Source organism: Acanthochromis polyacanthus, chromosome 22 (genome assembly GCF_021347895.1).
Source record: "Acanthochromis polyacanthus isolate Apoly-LR-REF ecotype Palm Island chromosome 22, KAUST_Apoly_ChrSc, whole genome shotgun sequence".
Classification (NCBI taxonomy): Eukaryota; Metazoa; Chordata; class Actinopteri; family Pomacentridae; genus Acanthochromis; species Acanthochromis polyacanthus.
In genome coordinates, this window is record NC_067134.1 from 8,418,476 (window position 1) to 8,436,697 (window position 18,222).

The window sequence follows — 18,222 nt, forward strand, 5'->3', positions numbered from 1 at the left end:
AAGCCACCTATAGAGTGGTATCCTAATGAAGATGTGTTTGATGTGACAGGTGATTGGCAGGAGGAGGAGAGTCTGACGGAGGAGCAGAGGAATGTTGGCAGACATTTAGTCTGAGCTCAACAACGGAGGAAACATGGATTCTTCACAAAAAGTGAGAAACATACCACTGTAACATTATTATCATTCATTTGTTCTTTCAAATGTCTAAAGTTGCTCCAGTTGGTTAGATGGGCCGACCAAAGCCAGGTGACGTTGGCTGGAGAGATGTAGCTCTGCAGAAGCAGCTGTACTGAGGATATAATGGTGGACTGCTAGGAAGCTGCTTGTTTTTTGTTTGAGGCTGAACTAGCTGCTGATCATACTTTCTGAAAATGTCTTACATGGTGATGAAGATAAGTAACGGAAGAAAAGTCTTGTTTTTCAAGCAAGTTGTTCAGGAAGGTAAAGAGCAGCATTTTCTTTGGTAGAGAATAATACTTTTGAGCATTGTGAGTTTACCAGCCTTTTTCTTCTCAAGAAATTCAGACAGTTGAACCCAGAAGTTTACTTACACTGTATAAACGACACATAACCCTTTTTATAATTGACATGATCTGACATTAAATCTGGCAATGCTTCTCCTGTTTTATGTCGGTTAAGATGACCAAAATTATCTTTAAATGCCTAACGAAAGTTTTTTTTTTTTTTTTTTTAAAGAATATTTTTATTACTTTCTTCACAATCTTGGACTTGACTATGGACTTGGGCCATACTATGTTCCAAGGGAGTTCAGTCACATCATAACAATACTTGTATACATTCCACCCAAGGACACTGACTTGGTTCCATGTGATGTTTTGCATGATACTGTTGCTCGGATACAGACTCAACATCCTGAGGCGCTTGTAATAATATCAGGAGATTTCAATCATGTCAGCCTCTCCTCTCATCTGACTGGATTTACAGTTTAACTGCTCTACCAGAGAGAACAAAACCCTAGACCTGCTGTATGCCAATGTCAAAGAAGCTTACAGATCTACTGCCTTACCACCACTGGGCAGGTCAGATCATAACCTGGTTTATCTGCAGACCTGTTACAAACCTTGTGTGCTGAGACAGCCTGCAACTAAAGTCCAAATCAGAAGATGGACTCCTCAAGCTAGTGAAGCTCTAAGGGACTGCTTTGAATCAACAAACTGGAATGTGCTTCTGGAAACAGATGAGGACAGTATGAACATTGACAGACAGGTTGATTGTTTCACTGAATACATCAGCTTCTGTAGAGACACAGTCATACCTGCAAAGGCTGCCTGCTCTATGGAAAACATCCTGTATTGTACAGTGTAGCATGTATGAATTGTGTACATACAAATTATGAAAAGATGTAACAGGATTTTGGAATAGTTCAGAAGATTTTGATTCGGCTCTGGGAGGTAGAGGTACAGTAAAGACACTTGAGGCAGAAATTTTGGTTTAAGTGCCTTATTATTATTTTGTTTGTGGGAAAAACAGAGTGGAAAATATATTTACAATCTGCAGATAACAATGTTGTTTCAGATAGCAATCAATCTATGAAGAAGTGCACTTCAGCTATTTTTTTCCTTTGTACTTCACCAATAACGCAATCACACTCCAACAAGTTAACAGCACAGTGTAGAAAATGTCCCAAACACAATTCAAGGTACACAAAGGTTGGTGGTTTTCTCCCACAATGCGGTGTGGGTTAATTGTCCATAGGTTCAACCAGAGAGTTCATGAGTTATTGATAAGTGTCCATGAGCGCGCAAAACCAGAGTTCAAATATGACCCTGAAAAGGTGACAAGAGTTAGGTGGGAGAGGACTGGCTGCTAACAGCCGCCTACCAGACCGCAGGGGGATGTTGTTGAGTGAGGTTCAGGCTCGTGGGCTCTAGCTCGCCTCCTGTGATAGGTGTATGTACCCAACAGGACACACCTGGCCTGTATATAACAGACAGGACCACTATCAGTTAAAATGTTCATCAGAAATCATTATCTTTAGCTAGCTTTAGTCAGTGTACACACATATTCAATATTCCATTACACATTTAGATCAATAAAAATGCATTTCAAATCCAACAGTATTTAGCTTAAAGATGGAGTGCATTTACTAAGTACACAAATCAAAATCATTACACTTTAAAAAGAGAAAAATCTTTGGCCAGCATGGACTTAAAGTGCTTTACCCAAAATAACATAGGCTATGATGGCCAGTACAGTAATATAGCTGCGTTAGCATATCAATGGAACACTATAGACAGGCAGCTAGGTGAGCACCGACCGCATTGATATGCTAATACTAGTTAGCACAAACAACATTCAGACTCACCAATTCCCTTCGATTGTCAGTCCCAGCCAAAAACCCTGTTCTCCGAAGCGGCGGTAACCGATCTCTATAAGTTTACAGAGTGCAGTGTATTTAAAAGCATGATCAACGAATGTTTAAAAGCAAAAGATAGTTTGTTTAGAGACTAACCGTGTTAGCAGCTATCCTGTGGCTCGTCTCCTCACCAGTGTGTGTGTGTGGAGAGGAGCACAGCTGTATTCATTCGACCCGCAAGTGACCTGATTGGTCGAAACGGCTACGCAACCTGAGAGCGTACGTGAAGGTGCATTTATGGATCGTAAATAATGGGAAATATTTTATATTAATTATTTTCGTTTGAGGATGCGTGATTTTTATGTGGGTTACATACAGGTACCAAAAATCAAATGTCCGGCTGAACTAAATGACTACAGACCTATTGCCCTGACCTCACACATCATGAAAACTCTGGAGCGGCTGGTTTTATGTCTACTGAGGCTTGAGGTCAAAGACAAACTCGATTCCTTGCAGTTTGCTTACAAAAAACACATTGGAGTGGATGATGCCATCCTCTTCATGCTTCACCGTGCCCTGTCTCATCTGGAAGAACCTGGAGTTTATGTGAGAATCATGTTCTTTGATTTTTCAAACGCATTCAACTCCATCCAACCCACCATCCTCAAAGACAAGCTCACAGAGATGGGAGTGGATCTTTCCTGTGTTTCATGGATCACAGATTACCTGACAGGAAGGCCACAGTTTGTGTTTCTGTGACATTAATGAGTAGTACTGGGGCTCCGCAAGGAACAGTCCTGGCTCCATTCCTGTTCACTCTCTATACATCTGACTTCAAATACAGCACTGAGTCCTGCCACATTCAGAAATACTCTGATGACACTGCTATCGTGGCATGTATCAGAAATGGACATGAAGCTGAATACAGAGATCTGAGAAGTGCCTTCAGTGACTGGAGTCACAAAAACTGCTGCTACTCAACGCCTCAAAGGAAATGATCATAGATTTCCACAGATCCAAAACCCCTCTTCATCCACTGAACACTTGTGGTGTTGACATGGAGGTGGTGGCATCATCTAAATATTTAGGTGCCCACCTTGACAATAAATTAAACTGGTCTAAAAATGCAGACTTCATCTACAAAAAGGGCCAGAGCCGACTTTTTTGCCTCAGAAGACTTTGATCAATAGACATCTGCAGTAAGATGCTGCAGATGTTTTATCAGTCTGTGGTAGCAAGTGTCCTGTTTTATGCTGCAGTCTGCTGGGGAGGCAGTATAAAGAACAAGGATGCAAGGCGTCTGAACAAACTGATTTAAAAAAAGCTGGCTGTGTAGTTGGAATCGGATTGAACACATTGGAGGATGAGGTGGAGAGACGGACACTTACAAAGATGGAGGCCATTCTGACAAACATGGATCATCCACTTCCCATTTGCCTCAGTGAACAACAAAACATCGGTGGACGGCTCCTATCCCCGTGCTGCAGGACTGAAAGATTCAGGAAATTTTTCTTGCCTTCAGCAATCAGACTGTTTAATTCAATAACAAAAAGACCAACATTAAAGACCAAACAATTGAATTTCCCTTCGGGGATCAATAAAGTCATTCTATTCTACAATCAGAAGTTTGCATTCACTAAGATTGCTATGCCTTCAAGATGATGATGTCTTGGCTTTGAAAGCTTTTGACAGATTAAGATATATTTTCTGGCACACCTCAAACACACTGCTTCCTTGTGTGACGACATTAGAAAATCTAAAGAATTCAGCCAAGACATCAGGAAGACATTTGTGGGCCTTCACAGGTGTGGTTCATCCTTGGGTGCAATTTCCAGATTGCTGTGGTTTGATGTTTATCTGTCCAAACAATTACATGCACAGATCAACACCATGGGAATGTCAAGCCATCCTACTGCTCAAGATGGAGATTGGTTAAAATTAGGATTTTTTTTTTTTTTTTTTTTTTGGAGGGAAATGTGCTCATCAACCAGACCTGATTCATTTAATCAACCGATCTCAGCCTCCAGATAGATGATTGTGTGCTCTAGGCTACAGCATTTAGTTCCAACATATCTACAGCACACAGTCTGACCAATCAGCTGTCTGGAGACTGAGATCAGTTGATTAAATGAGTCAGGTCTGGTGTGATGCTGTTTAGTTGGAACAAAAACCTGCAGCCACACCGGCCCTTTGTGGAATGAGTTTGACATCCCTGTTCTAGCTTCTTCTGGAGAGAGATTTGTCATTGGTGTGGACATCTGTTGACATGAACAGGTGGTTCATGAGACATGAACCACTGCACACTAAAACACACACTGAGAGACTTCCATCAGTACATAACATGCCCCACTAGATGAGACAAAATCTTTGATCTGTTACAACAATGTGAAAGGTGCGTCTCCTCTGGGTTCCTCTGACCACAACTGCATCTTCCTTATCCCTGTCTACCACTGTACTGAAGCAAGGCAAAGTGCAGAACATCAGAGTGAAAGTTTGTCACACTCTGCAGGGATGTCTGGAGGTTACTGACTGGGACGTGTTTAAGGAGTCCTCAGCTGATATTGATGAACCGACTGATGTTGTGAGCAGCTGGGTCACAGACTGTGAAACCAGTGTTATTCCTGAAAAAAACTGTTAAACTATATCCAAACACTAAGCCATGGCTTTCTAAGAATCTTAAAGACCTACTGTACAGAAATAAAACAGTCTTCAGAGAAGGAAATGCACTAAATCTGTATAACCGACAGAAGGAAATAAAGTAGGAGATCAGGACCCACAAAAGACAATACAAAGACAAACTTGAGTCTCAGCTCAAAATGAACAACCTCAGTTCAGTCTGGGACGGCATGAATCTGATCACTGGGACTAATTAATGTGTCAATGAGAGAGTTCAGCTCAGTGGTTATAATTCTGATTTAGAGCTGGCTCAAAGTCGAAACAGTTTTTATGTCAGGTTTGACTCCCATGATTTTAGGGCTAAACATGCTGAGACTAAAAACTCATGTCCGCCTCTCCACAGAATCCCTTTCTTGATGTGGGCAATGTAATCTGGTGTCTCAAACAGTGCAGACCAAAGAAAAGTCCTCTACCTGATTACATCGGTGGCCGTTTATTGAAAACTTTTACTACGTCTGACTAAATGACCAAGATTGCTGCCGATGTCCCTGTCTATCTTATGTTTTGTTTGATTTTTCTTTAAATGGGTTTTTTCCTTGTAATTTTTTTACTGTGTTGTTTTTACATTTTTAAAACAAGTCCTTTAATTGTTGTTATTCCTTTAACTGTTTTGTTTGATGGTGAATGCTTGTGTAACTGCTGCACAACAAATTGCCCGGGTCGTTGGGGTCAAATCCAGAATTCAGTGGCAGAATTACAGATCTTTTCTGGACTGGTATCAACATCTGATCCCCGAGGAGAAACTAGAAAGTGTTGGTGGTCTGAATTGACCCTGCTGCCATTAAGACCTAATCTGGACATTGATGTTGTATGCTTTTCATATTGTACATTTCTCCAGTATTGTAACTTAACGGAAAGTCTGGGGATGAAGAGATCCTGGTGGTACAATCCCATCAGTCCCAGCTCTGCTTTGCTTTTCACGGTGATCGACAGATTTTACTACCCAATATTCTAAAACTACCATGCAGAAAGCTGAAAACTGTCGGCCTGTGAAAATAGTTTTGTTGACATTGTGAGTGTGCTGTTGACACATTTCTAGGTTTCTAATGACAAAGCTGCTAGCATGTCTGCAGATTCTTGATCTTGTTTCAGCCTCATGTCCAACTACATGGAATTGAGACTTTTAGGTTAAATGTTTTCATGATTGCTCTTCCATCACTGCCTCTGTTTTTATCTTTGTCTTTTGCTACAGAAATGTAAACACAGCAATGGAGTGAGATGTCGGACCTCTGAGGAGGATAAGGATGGTTCGGCAACAACAGCAAAAAGAGATGAATCACTGAGTTGTGAGCAATGTGGCAAGACTTTTATCACAGCAACAAAGCTAAGAATTCACAAACGTATTCACACTGTGGACAAACCATTCAGCTGTGATCAGTGTGGAAAGGCTTTTACTCTGAAGAGTCACTTAAAAAGACATCAACTCATTCACAGTGGAGTTAAACCATTCAGCTGTGATCAGTGTGGAAAGGCTTTTACTAAGAAGAGTAATCTAACAAGTCATCAACTCATTCACAGTGGAGTTAAACCATTCAACTGTGATCAGTGTGGAATGGATTTTACCAAGAAGAGTCACTTAGAAAGGCATCAACTCATTCACAGTGGAGTTAAACCATTCAGCTGTGATCAGTGTGGAAAGGCTTTTACTCACAAGAGTAATCTAACAAGTCATCAACTCATTCACAGTGGAGTGAAATTGTTTGGCTGTGATCAGTGTGGAAAGGCTTTTACTCACAAGGCTAATCTAACAAGTCATCAACTCATGCACAGTGGAGTTAAAGCATTCAACTGTGATCAGTGTGGAAAGGGTTTTACTCACAAGAGTAATCTAACAAGTCATCAACTCATTCACAGTGGAGTGAAACCATTCAACTGTGATCAGTGTGGAAAGGCTTTTACTCACAAGAGTAATCTAATAAGTCATCAACTCATTCACAGTGGAGTTAAACCATTCAGCTGTGATCAGTGTGGAAATGCCTTTACTGACAAGAGTACGTTAAGAAAACATCAACTCATTCACAGTGGAGTGAAACCGTTTAACTGTGATCAGTGTGGAAAGGCTTTTACTCACAAGAGTACTCTAGCAAATCATCAACGCATTCACAGTGGAGTTAAACCATTCAGCTGTGATCAGTGTGGAAAGGCTTTTACTGAGAAGAGTACATTAAAAAGTCATCAAGTCATTCACAGTGGCGTTAAACCATTCAACTGTGATCAGTGTGTGAAAACCTTTACTCAACATGAACAGTTGTTGATCCATCAATGCCCCCATTCTGGTAGAAAGCGGTACCACTGTGACTCCTGTGAAAAAACTTTCAGCTCCCAACAGAGCTTAAAATGTCACCAACGCATCCACACTGGACATGATGTGTACGTATGTGATTACTGTGGTGAACCATTTGTACGGTACTCACAGTTAAAAGCTCATGAAGTGACCCACACTGGGGTTAAACCATACATTTGTGACCAGTGTGGGAAACGCTACCGCTCCACTGCATACCTCAAAGTTCACCAACGTGTCCACACTGGGGAGAGACCATACAGATGTGACGAGTGTAAGAAGACTTTTACAACTTTGGGTTCCCTGAAACAACACCAGCAGATCCACACCAGAAAGAAAGCATTCAATCAGTTTCACAGTGAGGTATGTAAAGACTGGTCTCGGTCACAGTGTACACAGAATTATGTATTGAAAAAATTTTGCTATTGCTGCAAAACTGTTTGAAAACTGTTTTGAACAACTGTGATCAGTTGAATTCTGTTAACACATACCCTGTAGGGGTACGACGTTATGATTTATAGCTCTCGTTATTAATAATTGGGGCACCACCCTAGACTCCTAGGGAAATAATTAATTTTAATAAAATTAATATTCATAAAAATTTTGATCAATCTCATATCAAAACGTCTTGAATCCTCAGTTAAATTGACCACATTCTACACAAAGAAACACTCAAGCTGTAATTTGGTCGAAAATGAAGTATTAACTATTCTATGAATGTAATGACAAGTGAACTATATACAATGTAGATATGGTGTGTGTGTGCGCGTGCATGTGTGGAATGTGGGAGTGTGTGTGTGTGAGAGAGAAGGAAATATGGTGAGGATTAGCCAGAGCTAACCTGACGAGGTAACCAGTAATTTGGATTAAGAATTAATAATTTGTAAAAGAATAAATTGATTAAATGAATTAATTGACCAAGCGGTTAGTACATCACCCATAGAATGGAATCAGAGCAAGCTCAGCTGGATTTTGAAGTGAACCGTCATGGGGCTGGGACTTGACTTAAAACATTGGGATATTAAACGATTAAAACGCGATCTGTCTATTCCTTCACCATATTTCAGTTGTGTGAAAGTGAAGCATGTGTAGATTAATACATATGTTCATATGATGTGAATTATTTCATTCATAACTATATGTTTATGTTTATGACATTAAAAACATGTATCACAGTGAAAATATAACAAGTCAGAGATTTGGTAACAGGTAAATACAATGGTCATCATTCAACCTAAATGGAGAGGAAATTCAGAGGTTAATACTGGAACTCATTCCAAAATCATAGTATCCTGGGGAAGAAATGATTAAACATCACAAATTAATAAATCGACTCTATAAGACATGTAAATATGATTTTCGAATATGTCATAGATGAAACACTGAGTAACTGTGGTAAATCTGGAAAAACCAAATGCATATAGAAATACTGATTTGGCAAGTGTTTTTGTTTAAAGCTGCTGTCCGGAGTTTGAATCGCAGCGTCTCCCAAAACACTGTTGGTCCCTCCGTCCGTCAGATTTCACCCCTTTATTTGTGCACGCGCGCAGTACATGAGAGGAGTGCCCGGAGTGCTGCAGCATCTCGCCTGTTTTGCTGTTTTCCACTCTTCTACATTTAGTAAATAATAATGGAATTACGTTAGAATGCTGTATTGAGTCTAACTTGTCCTAATACCAAAATAACATGAATCTGCTAGGACGAACGAGTAAAGTTTCAATATGTGATTACACTCGTGTATCCCTCTGGATGACGTTGTTTATCAAACTTGGTGCATTTACGCGTGTATATGTGTTACATTGTTTATTTATTTCTATCTAGAGTTCAGAATTGCATGACTCCTCTGACAAAGAGTATGTCCCAGACGCTCCAACATCTTCCTCCAGAGGTCGGGCATCTAAACGAAGCCGTCAGGCGGGCTATGGAGGCCGTGGTCGGGGAGCGACGCGAGCACCCCGAGCCAAAAAACGTCCTGCAGTCTCTTGGCCTGACAAGCCGTGGGATTGGTAACTTTTCTGGAAGTTGCTGATCCTTGATGCTCTCTCCTCCACAAGCAAAACAAATGTGCGCGCGGTTGCGTAGTGCGTAGCTCGCCCACCTCTGCATGGGCTTGCTTGCTGTGCGCGTAACCGTTGATTGACAGCATGACAAAGCTGAAGCTCGAACTTGATTGGTCGGCAGCGACCGGCGCTTTTTGGAATAACATGGGGGTCTATGAGAGGAAGGCGGAGCTCAGGAATAAATTTTCATATAGCGTTATACTAACATTATATTATTGTATCGAACTACACTAACACATTTAAGCTTTGTTAAAAATGATACATAAATTGAAAACAAACTGAAACTCCGGACAGCAGCTTTAAGTTCAGTTCCAGTCTGTTTCAGTCAAAGAAAGAGAGAGGGTGACTCCAGTCTTCAGTCATAAAGTTTTACGACTTGTTATCTGATCTGTGTAAGGCCGAGACGTCTCCGGCTGAGGGTCTCCTAAAGCTGAAAAGGGATTTTAGCATGAAAGTTCATTAAACAAGACATCCATAGCATATAATTGAAAGTCCTTGTCTTTTAAAAGAAAAAGTTATTCCAGGGGTTTAAATGTTCACAGGAGCTCCATCCTTCTGTGAATGAAAACCTACAGAAATACAAATGTCTCAATCCTCCTATAGAGATGGGTGTTGGTCAGTGCTGGAGAGGGACAGCTTATCTGAGTTTTGATCGGCTCAGGAATTCCAGGGCCTTTGCAGTATTCCTACACACCTATCGTTCAGTCTAACCTGTATTCGTTTTGACACAGAAATCTGGTCCATGTTAATCTGGAGATGTAGGTTAGATTAGGAATTCTGACGTAATCAGACAACTGAATGTTAAATTCCAACAGGTAAAAGTGTCTTCAGATGTCATTTGGGGTGCTCTCTATCTCAGGCACGGCATCAGTTCTTCAATGCTGCAGGAAACACTGACGTTCTCTGTGTTTGTGTGTTTGTTTTCCAAGCAGAACGGAACAGATGGACGAAACTCTCAGACTTGTCAGCACTCTGCCAATGGTGAACAGTGCTGCTTTGACCAGTCTGGACCAACGTCCAACCAACAAGGAACCCAACAATGACACCAGCGTATGCACACTGGACACAGACTGAACCCCTGCCAAGAAGATTTCTCCATGCAGGGTTCAGTAAAAGTTCATGAAGTCCTCCACAAACTTAAAGTCCTTGAGATCCGGCTTCACAGAATTCAGGTCTAATTTCTTGTTTAGTGACTTCGTTGCTTCGTTGCAAAATCCATTAAGAGGAAAGCTGTCGTTAACAGACGTGACTGGTAAATTAATTAAACCATTCAAAGTGGTTACTCAGTTAAACGAATTATCAGTGGTAGAGGGATAGACTTCTGGATGGAGGCAGTGAGCAGCAGGGTGAATTTTGTCGATTACCAGATTAATTGTTCCTCAGATCCCTCTGGGCTGCAGGAACCCGTTAGATGCAGAGCTGGTTCAGTGATTCTCTTATGATTAATCATAATTGATTTAGGAGATTACTGGCATTTGAATTCAAATCTATCATCTATCAATCTTCCTTCCTACTCAGGACAATGATGAAGAATCTCTAATATTGAACAAGTAGATCAACTAATCTCAGATTATGTGCGAGTTGAAATATAAAAACATGAAGTGTTCCATGAAAAGTCCAATCTTTGAAAGCTGACATGTAGTTTAGAATCATTTCTTTGTAAATTAGCTGCATCCAGTCATTACCATGACATTGGCATCATGGAACCATGACCACATCTATGTGTCTGGAGATAGTGGCATTTTTATAACGGCACATTTTCATGCTTTGGCAGATACAGTGAGGGGAAAAAGTTTTCAGACACCCTGAAAATATTTACACAATCTTAAATATTGTCATGAAATATTTGTTGAAAAGTCTTTTTTTTGTGTTTCTAAGGGTGTGGCTGCATCAGACAGACACAAATACTAATGATATTTTTTTGGTTTGTTGTTTAGAAGAAAAACTAACAAAACTAAATTCTACCAAATTTCTCATTTTATGGAACCAGTCAATTTTCAGTTTTTAATGTCTTTTTTACGATGTGTTTAGTTTTATGATTGTTCTAAAATAAATGACTCTTGAAAACCTCAAAGTGATTCTTAATGCAGTATTTCACAAATGTATGGGATGTCCAAAATCTTTTTTCCACTGCTGCATTTAACAGCAATCTGATCTGCTGATGTTAGCAAGACAAACAAGTGAAGGTTTCAGGCTTTTATCTAGAATTGTTCTTGAGATATTCATCTTCAAACAGCCTCAAATTTCAATGTGAGAAAATCAAAACGAGTGAAACTGGGTCTACAGTCCACTGACAAACCTCTAAGAAAGTATCTGACATACTGAGCTAATATTTCATAGATACCATTAGAAATATCCATAGTTTATGATTTAAAAAAATAGTTTTTTGAGAGATGGTCTGATTTGAAACAGAGTTCCACTGTTGAAAAACCTCAGTCTCTGATTCCAGCATCAGTGCTCCATTGTTGCAGTTGTGACGTTGTCTTTCAGATGTTCCTAACACAGGCCACAACTGCTCTGAAAACAACACTCATGTTCTTGTTTGGAACAGTTTCTCAGTGGAAATTACGTGGCAATGTCCAAGTTCTCAGCGGCTCCAGTAAGGAAGACTCTTAATGTGAGGAAAAGCATCCTTTGACTTCTTCCTGGAGGTTTTTCTTGTCAGAAATTGTCTTCCAGTTAGGGACTTCTGACTCTAATATTGTTAAAACACAAGAATCAATGTTTTGGTTCAGATCACATTGTATTTGCATGTACAGTGCCTTGTGAAAGTATTCGGCCCCCTTGAACTTTTCAACCTTTCGCCACATTTCAGGCTTCAAACATAAAGATATAAAATTTTAATTTTTTGTCAAGAATCAACAACAAGTGGGACACAATTGTGAAGTGGAACAAAATTTATTGGATATTTTATACTTTTTTAACAAATAAAAACCTGAAAAGTGGGGTGTGCAATATTATTCGGCTCCCTTGCATTAATACTTTGTAGCGCCACCTTTTGCTGCAGTTACAGCTGCAAGTCGCTTGGGGTATGTCTCTATCAGTTTTGCACATCCAGAGACTGAAATTCTTGCCCATTCTTCCTTGCAAAACAGCTGGAGCTCAGTGAGGTTGGATGGAGAGCGTTTGTGAACAGCAGTCTTCAGCTCTGCCCACAGATTCTCGATTGGATTCAGGTCTGGACTTTGACTTGGCCATTCTAACACCTGGATACGTTTATTTGTGAACCATTCCATTGTAGATTTGGCTTTATGTTTTGGATCATTGTCCTGTTGGAAGATAAATCTCCGTCCCAGTCTCAGGTCTTTTGCAGACTCCAACAGGTTTTCTTCCAGAATGCTCCTGTATTTGGCTCCATTCATCTTCCATCAATTTTAACCATCTTCCCTGTCCCTGCTGAAGAAAAGCAGGCCCAAACCATGAGGCTGCCACCACCATGTTTGACAGTGGGGATGGTGTGTTCAGGGTGATGAGCTGTGTTGCTTTTACGCCAAACATATTGTTTTGCATTGTGGCCAAAAAGTTTGATTTTGGTTTCATCTGACCAGAGCACCTTCTTCCACATGTTTGGTGTGTCTCCCAGGTGGCTTGTTGCAAACTTTAAACAAGACTTTTTATGGATATCTTTGAGAAATGGCTTTCTTCTTGCCACTCTTCCATAAAGGCCAGATTTGTGCAGCGTACGACTGATTGTTGTCCTATGGACAGACTCTCCCAGCTCAGCTGTAGATCTCTGCAGTTCATCCAGAGTGATCATGGGCCTCTTGACTGCATCTCTGATCAGTCTTCTCCTTGTTGGAGATGAAAGTTTAGAGGGACGGCCGGGTCTTGGTAGATTTGCAGTGGTCTGATACTCCTTCCATTTCAATATGATTGCTTGCACAGTGCTCCTTGAGATGTTTAAAGCTTGGGAAATCTTTTTGTATCCAAATCCGGCTTTAAACTTCTCCACAACAGTATCTGGGACCTGCCTGGTGTGTTCCTTGGTCTTCATGATGCTCTCTGCACTTTAAACAGAACCCTGAGACTATCACAGAGCAGGTGCATTTATACGGAGACTTGATTACACACAGGTGGATTCTATTTATCATCATCAGTCATTTAGGACAACATTGGATCATTCAGAGATCCTCACTGAACTTCTGGAGTGAGTTTGTTGCACTGAAAGTAAAGGGGCCGAATAATATTGCACACCCCACTTTTCAGTATTTTATTTGTTAAAAAAGTATAAAATATCCAATAAATTTCATTCCACTTCACGATTGTGTCCCAATTGTTGTTGATTCTGGACAAAAAATTAAAATTTTATATCTTTATGTTTGAAGCCTGAAATGTGGCGAAAGGTTGAAAAGTTCAAGGGGGCCGAATACTTTCACAAGGTACTGTATCTCTGTTTTCTGCTCCAGGAATTGGGTGATGTGTACGACCCAGCACCCACAGCTGGTTGGGTGTCAGTCATACGTAATGTGACGTCTTTACCGTCATCATGTAAAGTCTGCAAGAGCGGGAGTCGACAGCATTATGAATGGAGCTAATAGACTGACTTGGAGTCCGTTTCAGTCGTTTCCGTGACACTGTTTGAAGAACTATCATGTATACGCTATAATATTAATTACTTACATTGGAGGACTTGCTTTTGTCCTTTTTCCACCATTATTTTTCTCAGCTCATGATTTCGGCTTCAGACTGCACAGGTTTTATAGGCCAGACGCAATAAAAAAATCGAAAAATTTAAACGTCATGTCCATATTGCAATGAATTGTGGGTAATCAAACTGGTGAAGTCTGCAGAAGTCTGCACCCCAAGCAGACTCTCTGGAAGTCTGCAGAAAGTCCGCTTGAGGCCCCTTGTGGACTGGATGAATTGCGGATTTGGACAGCCCTCAGCACTCCCGGACTTCCCGTGAACGCGCCCGCAAAGTCCGCGAGTTCGCAAGTGCGGTGAAGTCCAGAGATTTGGATTCAGCCACAATAGGGCTGAATCCCAAACCGCCCCCTCCACACTCCCCCTACACTCCAAAAGAAGTCACACTCGCAGCTATGGATGGCACCTATTATTGAAGGGGGAGGGTATAAATACGATCGTCAGGAATGGGACGCCCTGTCGCCTCACCGGAAAACGGAAGACGTCATCGCCATGGTAACACAAAGACGCCTACTGTGCATGGCTGTAGCGCTGTGACACAGGTTGCAACTAACAAGGATCGCTGCTGCTTCCAGAAGACGAAAGCGTCCCACTTTTTTTCACTCACATGTTTTCCAATCCTATTATCTGGCATTTCATATCCAACAAATGAATGAATAAATGAATTCTGTCAGTTGTGTTCAAATTTTAAGGTGTCAGGGGGTGCACAATTAAATCAAACGTCAGCAGAGAAGAAGAACTGTTTCTTTTGATTTATCTTTTTACACCACTCTTTTTGTGATGTTCTGTCAGTGTGAAAAAGGCGTGGGAGAAATAAAGGACGCATGTGGAATTTGCATCAATATGTTGTTTCCTCCTCCATTTTGACGTTGCACTTCCTGAAAAAGTTGTCCAGAGTGAGCATCAATGCAGACTCGCTATTTAAGGGCTGAACAGTCCACTCTCCCTCCGCACTACGCGGTTTGGGACGGCCCTTAATATGGAGGACCCTCCGCGGGAACGCGCAAACGGAGGGGTAGTGTGTAGGGATAGTGTGTTGGGGGCGGTTTGGGATTCAGCCTTTGTGTGTTCATGTGGCCATGCTGAGGAATCCCTCTGCTTCAAGCTAGTGGAGAACATCATAGTAGGTGCTGGTTACTGCCCCCTACAGGTCTCTACATAGTCCTTAATCCTGGAGAATTAGAAAACGACTAAAAAAATATATTTTTACTTTATATAATAAAAAATTAACTTCCACTCAGCTTCTCATATGACGAATTAACCTGATATAATCCTTGCAGCTGCAGCGTCGATTTGGTCACAAGCCTCTTCCATGGCCTCAATGAGGGGAACCTGGAACCGCCATGGAGAAAAAAACCTCTTGGATGGGGTTTAGAAATGTAGAACATGGTGGAAGGTCCAGTACTGTAAACTGTGGATGGTGTTAAACCAGTTGTGGAGCAGAGCAGAGCGGTGGAATGAAACATGGTTCCAGATGACAATGAGCTGCATCTGGAGGATTTGGTTCATTACTGTGAGGAGGTTGTGGAACCAGTCCAAACATGTGATCCGTGTTGTAAGGGTCCATATTTGCATGACGGTGGTTTTCTCGAGCTCAAACCTGATTGGTGTGTCTACAATAAAGCATTCATGTGTTTCATGTGTGTGTTTAACCAACTGGCTCATAGGTGTGTTGATTTATCAGTCAGTGCTTTGGAACTGAAAGGAAGTGACATCATGATAGACTTCTGTGTCTAATGTAACACGTGTGTTTCGTGTTTGCTAAATCACTGTGTGTGTTGTTCTGCAAAAGTGTGAGGCTGACTTAGTGTTTATAGTGGTGAAAATCTGCTCCAGTGCTTTACTCCTTGAGTGTACACTGCAAAAACTCAAAATCTTACCAAGTCTATTTGCCCTATTTTTAGTCAGAATGTCTCATCCCGCTTGATTTCAGGTAAATTCACTTCACAAGAGACATTTCAGCAGGTGGCAGGACTTGTTTTAAGGCAATGCATCTTTAATTGCCTGGCCAGTCAAAACATTTTGAAATGTTCTTCTTTTAACCCTCGTGTCGTCCTGCAGGTCAAATTAACCCATTTTATAGTTTCAAAATGTGGAAAAACAGCAATATTTTAGCAGTGAAAACTTCCACTTTTCCAACATTTTTGCAAAATTTTCAATACTCAGCTTCGCTATGAGTAGGGCTGGACGATAGAAAATGTCTATCATTTTATGTGAAGATCCTATCGTTTATATCACAGTGTCGCAAAACACGCTTTACGGCAGTATTTTACGTCACCGACGGGCCTTACGGCAAGCCCAGGTACGCGGCAGTGGCAGTGTTGCCAACTTAGTGACTTTCTCTCTAAATCTAGCGACTTTCCAAAGCGTCCTAGCGACTAGCGACAAATCTAGCGACTTTTTGTGCCGTTTTGGAGACTCTGACAGGAAAACTCGGATCATTCTGCAGTTACTGTCCTCAACAAGCAGCAGGTGCTGCTGTGAGTGTCTCCTCCTCCCAGAGCACAGGCTGTCAGTCCAGTAACCCCACAGCAGTCCCAGTGTCTGATTAGAGGACACATCACTCAGCGACCAGACGGCAGATGAATCGCACATGCACAAAGTCACTACAGATCCCATCCAGACTTACGGAGCGGAATATAAATGAATATAAATGTGTTCTTTACTGTCATACTAAAATAATCCACAGCATTTAGCCTCTCATTCCAAAAAATATTTTGGGTGTTTTATACTCACTAAGAGGGGGAACTTCTGTCTTATGGTGGTGGTTTGGATTTAAAAAGACCTACAAGGATCAGACTACCGTACTTTGTAAGGTATGCCACTGCCCAGTCCCATTCATTCATTCATTGAATTTACAAAAAAAATGCTATATTGTGATGTATATCGTATTGGGATATAAAATAAGCTACATCGGGATATAAAATTTAGGTCATATCGCCCAGCCCTAGCTATGAGAGGATCAAAGTTTACTTAAATAATATCATCAAATACAGGGGGAAGAGAACACCGAGGTATCTAATGCCCTGTTTGTGCTATCTGACTCCACCAGCACAGAAGAGTGGAGTGGGACAAAACTTTGTTCAGGGCAGAGCCTCTGATTTATCCCAATTTACCTTGTATCCTGAGAAGTTTGAAAAGGTGTTGATTGTATTTAGCATTGACGGCACTGACGGCTAACCCTATATAGCATTTTCAACTTCCGTGACATCAGAAGTTCTTTATCATTAGAAGCGGCAAAATCTTATTTCAATGCAGTGATCATTTCGCATATTCTGTACTATATGTCGTCATGGTCTCAAGCTAGTCAAACTGCTTTAAAACCGCTTAGATCGCTACATAATCAGGCCTTGAAAATCCTTGATAAAAAAATCTTTGCGATACCATCACTGTAATATACTCGAAAAATATAATTTACTTAGTTTCGACAATTTGATCAGATACTCAGACATCCGCTTGGGACATAAAATTATACATAATGCTGCCCCACCACCTTTAAGAACATATGTACGACTTCGCTCTCAAAAAACAACTACCGTCTTGGGTTCTGTATCACGGGGAGACTGCAGTGTTCCTAATAGAAAGTCTGCCTATTCAAGGTCAGCCTTTTCTGTTAAAGCTACTAATGAATGGAACAAGCTCCCTGACAATCTAAAGAATAACGATGAACTAAACTTTTCACGTGAGGTCAAAAATTGGCTTTTAGAGCATCAGTTTTGCACTCACTAAAATATGGAGCAGACAGTAACAGTAAAGCTGTTGCACATTATTATCTTACGCTTTGACTATTCTGCATTTTCTGTGTATTTTTGATTTTTATGAATTTTATGTGTATTTTTTATGAATTTTATGTGTTTTTAATGTAATATTTGTATTGTATTCTATATTGTATGCCATCTTTATGACGTCAGTGTTATGTATTTTTATTGTGCAAAGGACTGCAGATGGAAATTAGCTCTGTGCTAAATCTGATGCAGGCATCTTTTTAATGTGACTGCACATTGTCCTTTTAAATGAACTGGACTGAACTGAACTGAACTGAACCATCATTCTGTGGGTTTTGAGACCTCAAATGTTTCTTCAAATGATGCTTCGCCATTCTGATAAATCAAGAGAGTTTCTATGTTCAAGACACGGTTCTATAGCGAGACCCATGTTCTGAAGGCACAAGGGTCGAGGACCGCTCGACAGGGAGGGAGGCGGGCTAAAAGGTTGTCTATCAAATCACTCTGCAGCAATTGGGT

General features: G+C 40.9%; 2 protein-coding genes across 35 annotated transcripts in view; one reads left to right on the forward strand and one right to left on the reverse strand.

Annotated features, from left to right (window-relative positions):
• Positions 1 to 18,222, reverse strand: part of LOC127531769 (zinc finger protein OZF-like) — a 180,895-nt gene that overhangs the window by 22,562 nt on the left and 140,111 nt on the right. The window lies entirely within an intron of this gene.
• LOC127531760 (zinc finger protein OZF-like) overlaps positions 1 to 18,222 on the forward strand; it is a 188,509-nt gene that overhangs the window by 2,725 nt on the left and 167,562 nt on the right. For 2 of the 12 annotated variants that reach the window (XR_007938846.1, XR_007938847.1), the window contains exons 2-3: positions 50 to 151; positions 6,186 to 7,637. The exons of 5 other annotated variants lie outside the window; for them this stretch is intronic. Coding sequence is in view for 4 of the 7 variants with exons in the window: in XM_051941715.1 (XP_051797675.1) it covers positions 134 to 151; positions 6,186 to 7,637; positions 10,264 to 10,377 (1,584 nt within the window). In the remaining 3 variants the exon portion in view is untranslated. Of the gene's footprint in view, positions 1 to 49; positions 152 to 6,185; positions 7,638 to 10,263; positions 11,409 to 18,222 lie in introns of those variants that run through there. 5 more of the 12 variants (XM_051941705.1, XM_051941712.1, XR_007938849.1 and 2 more) reach the window with 4 other exon arrangements.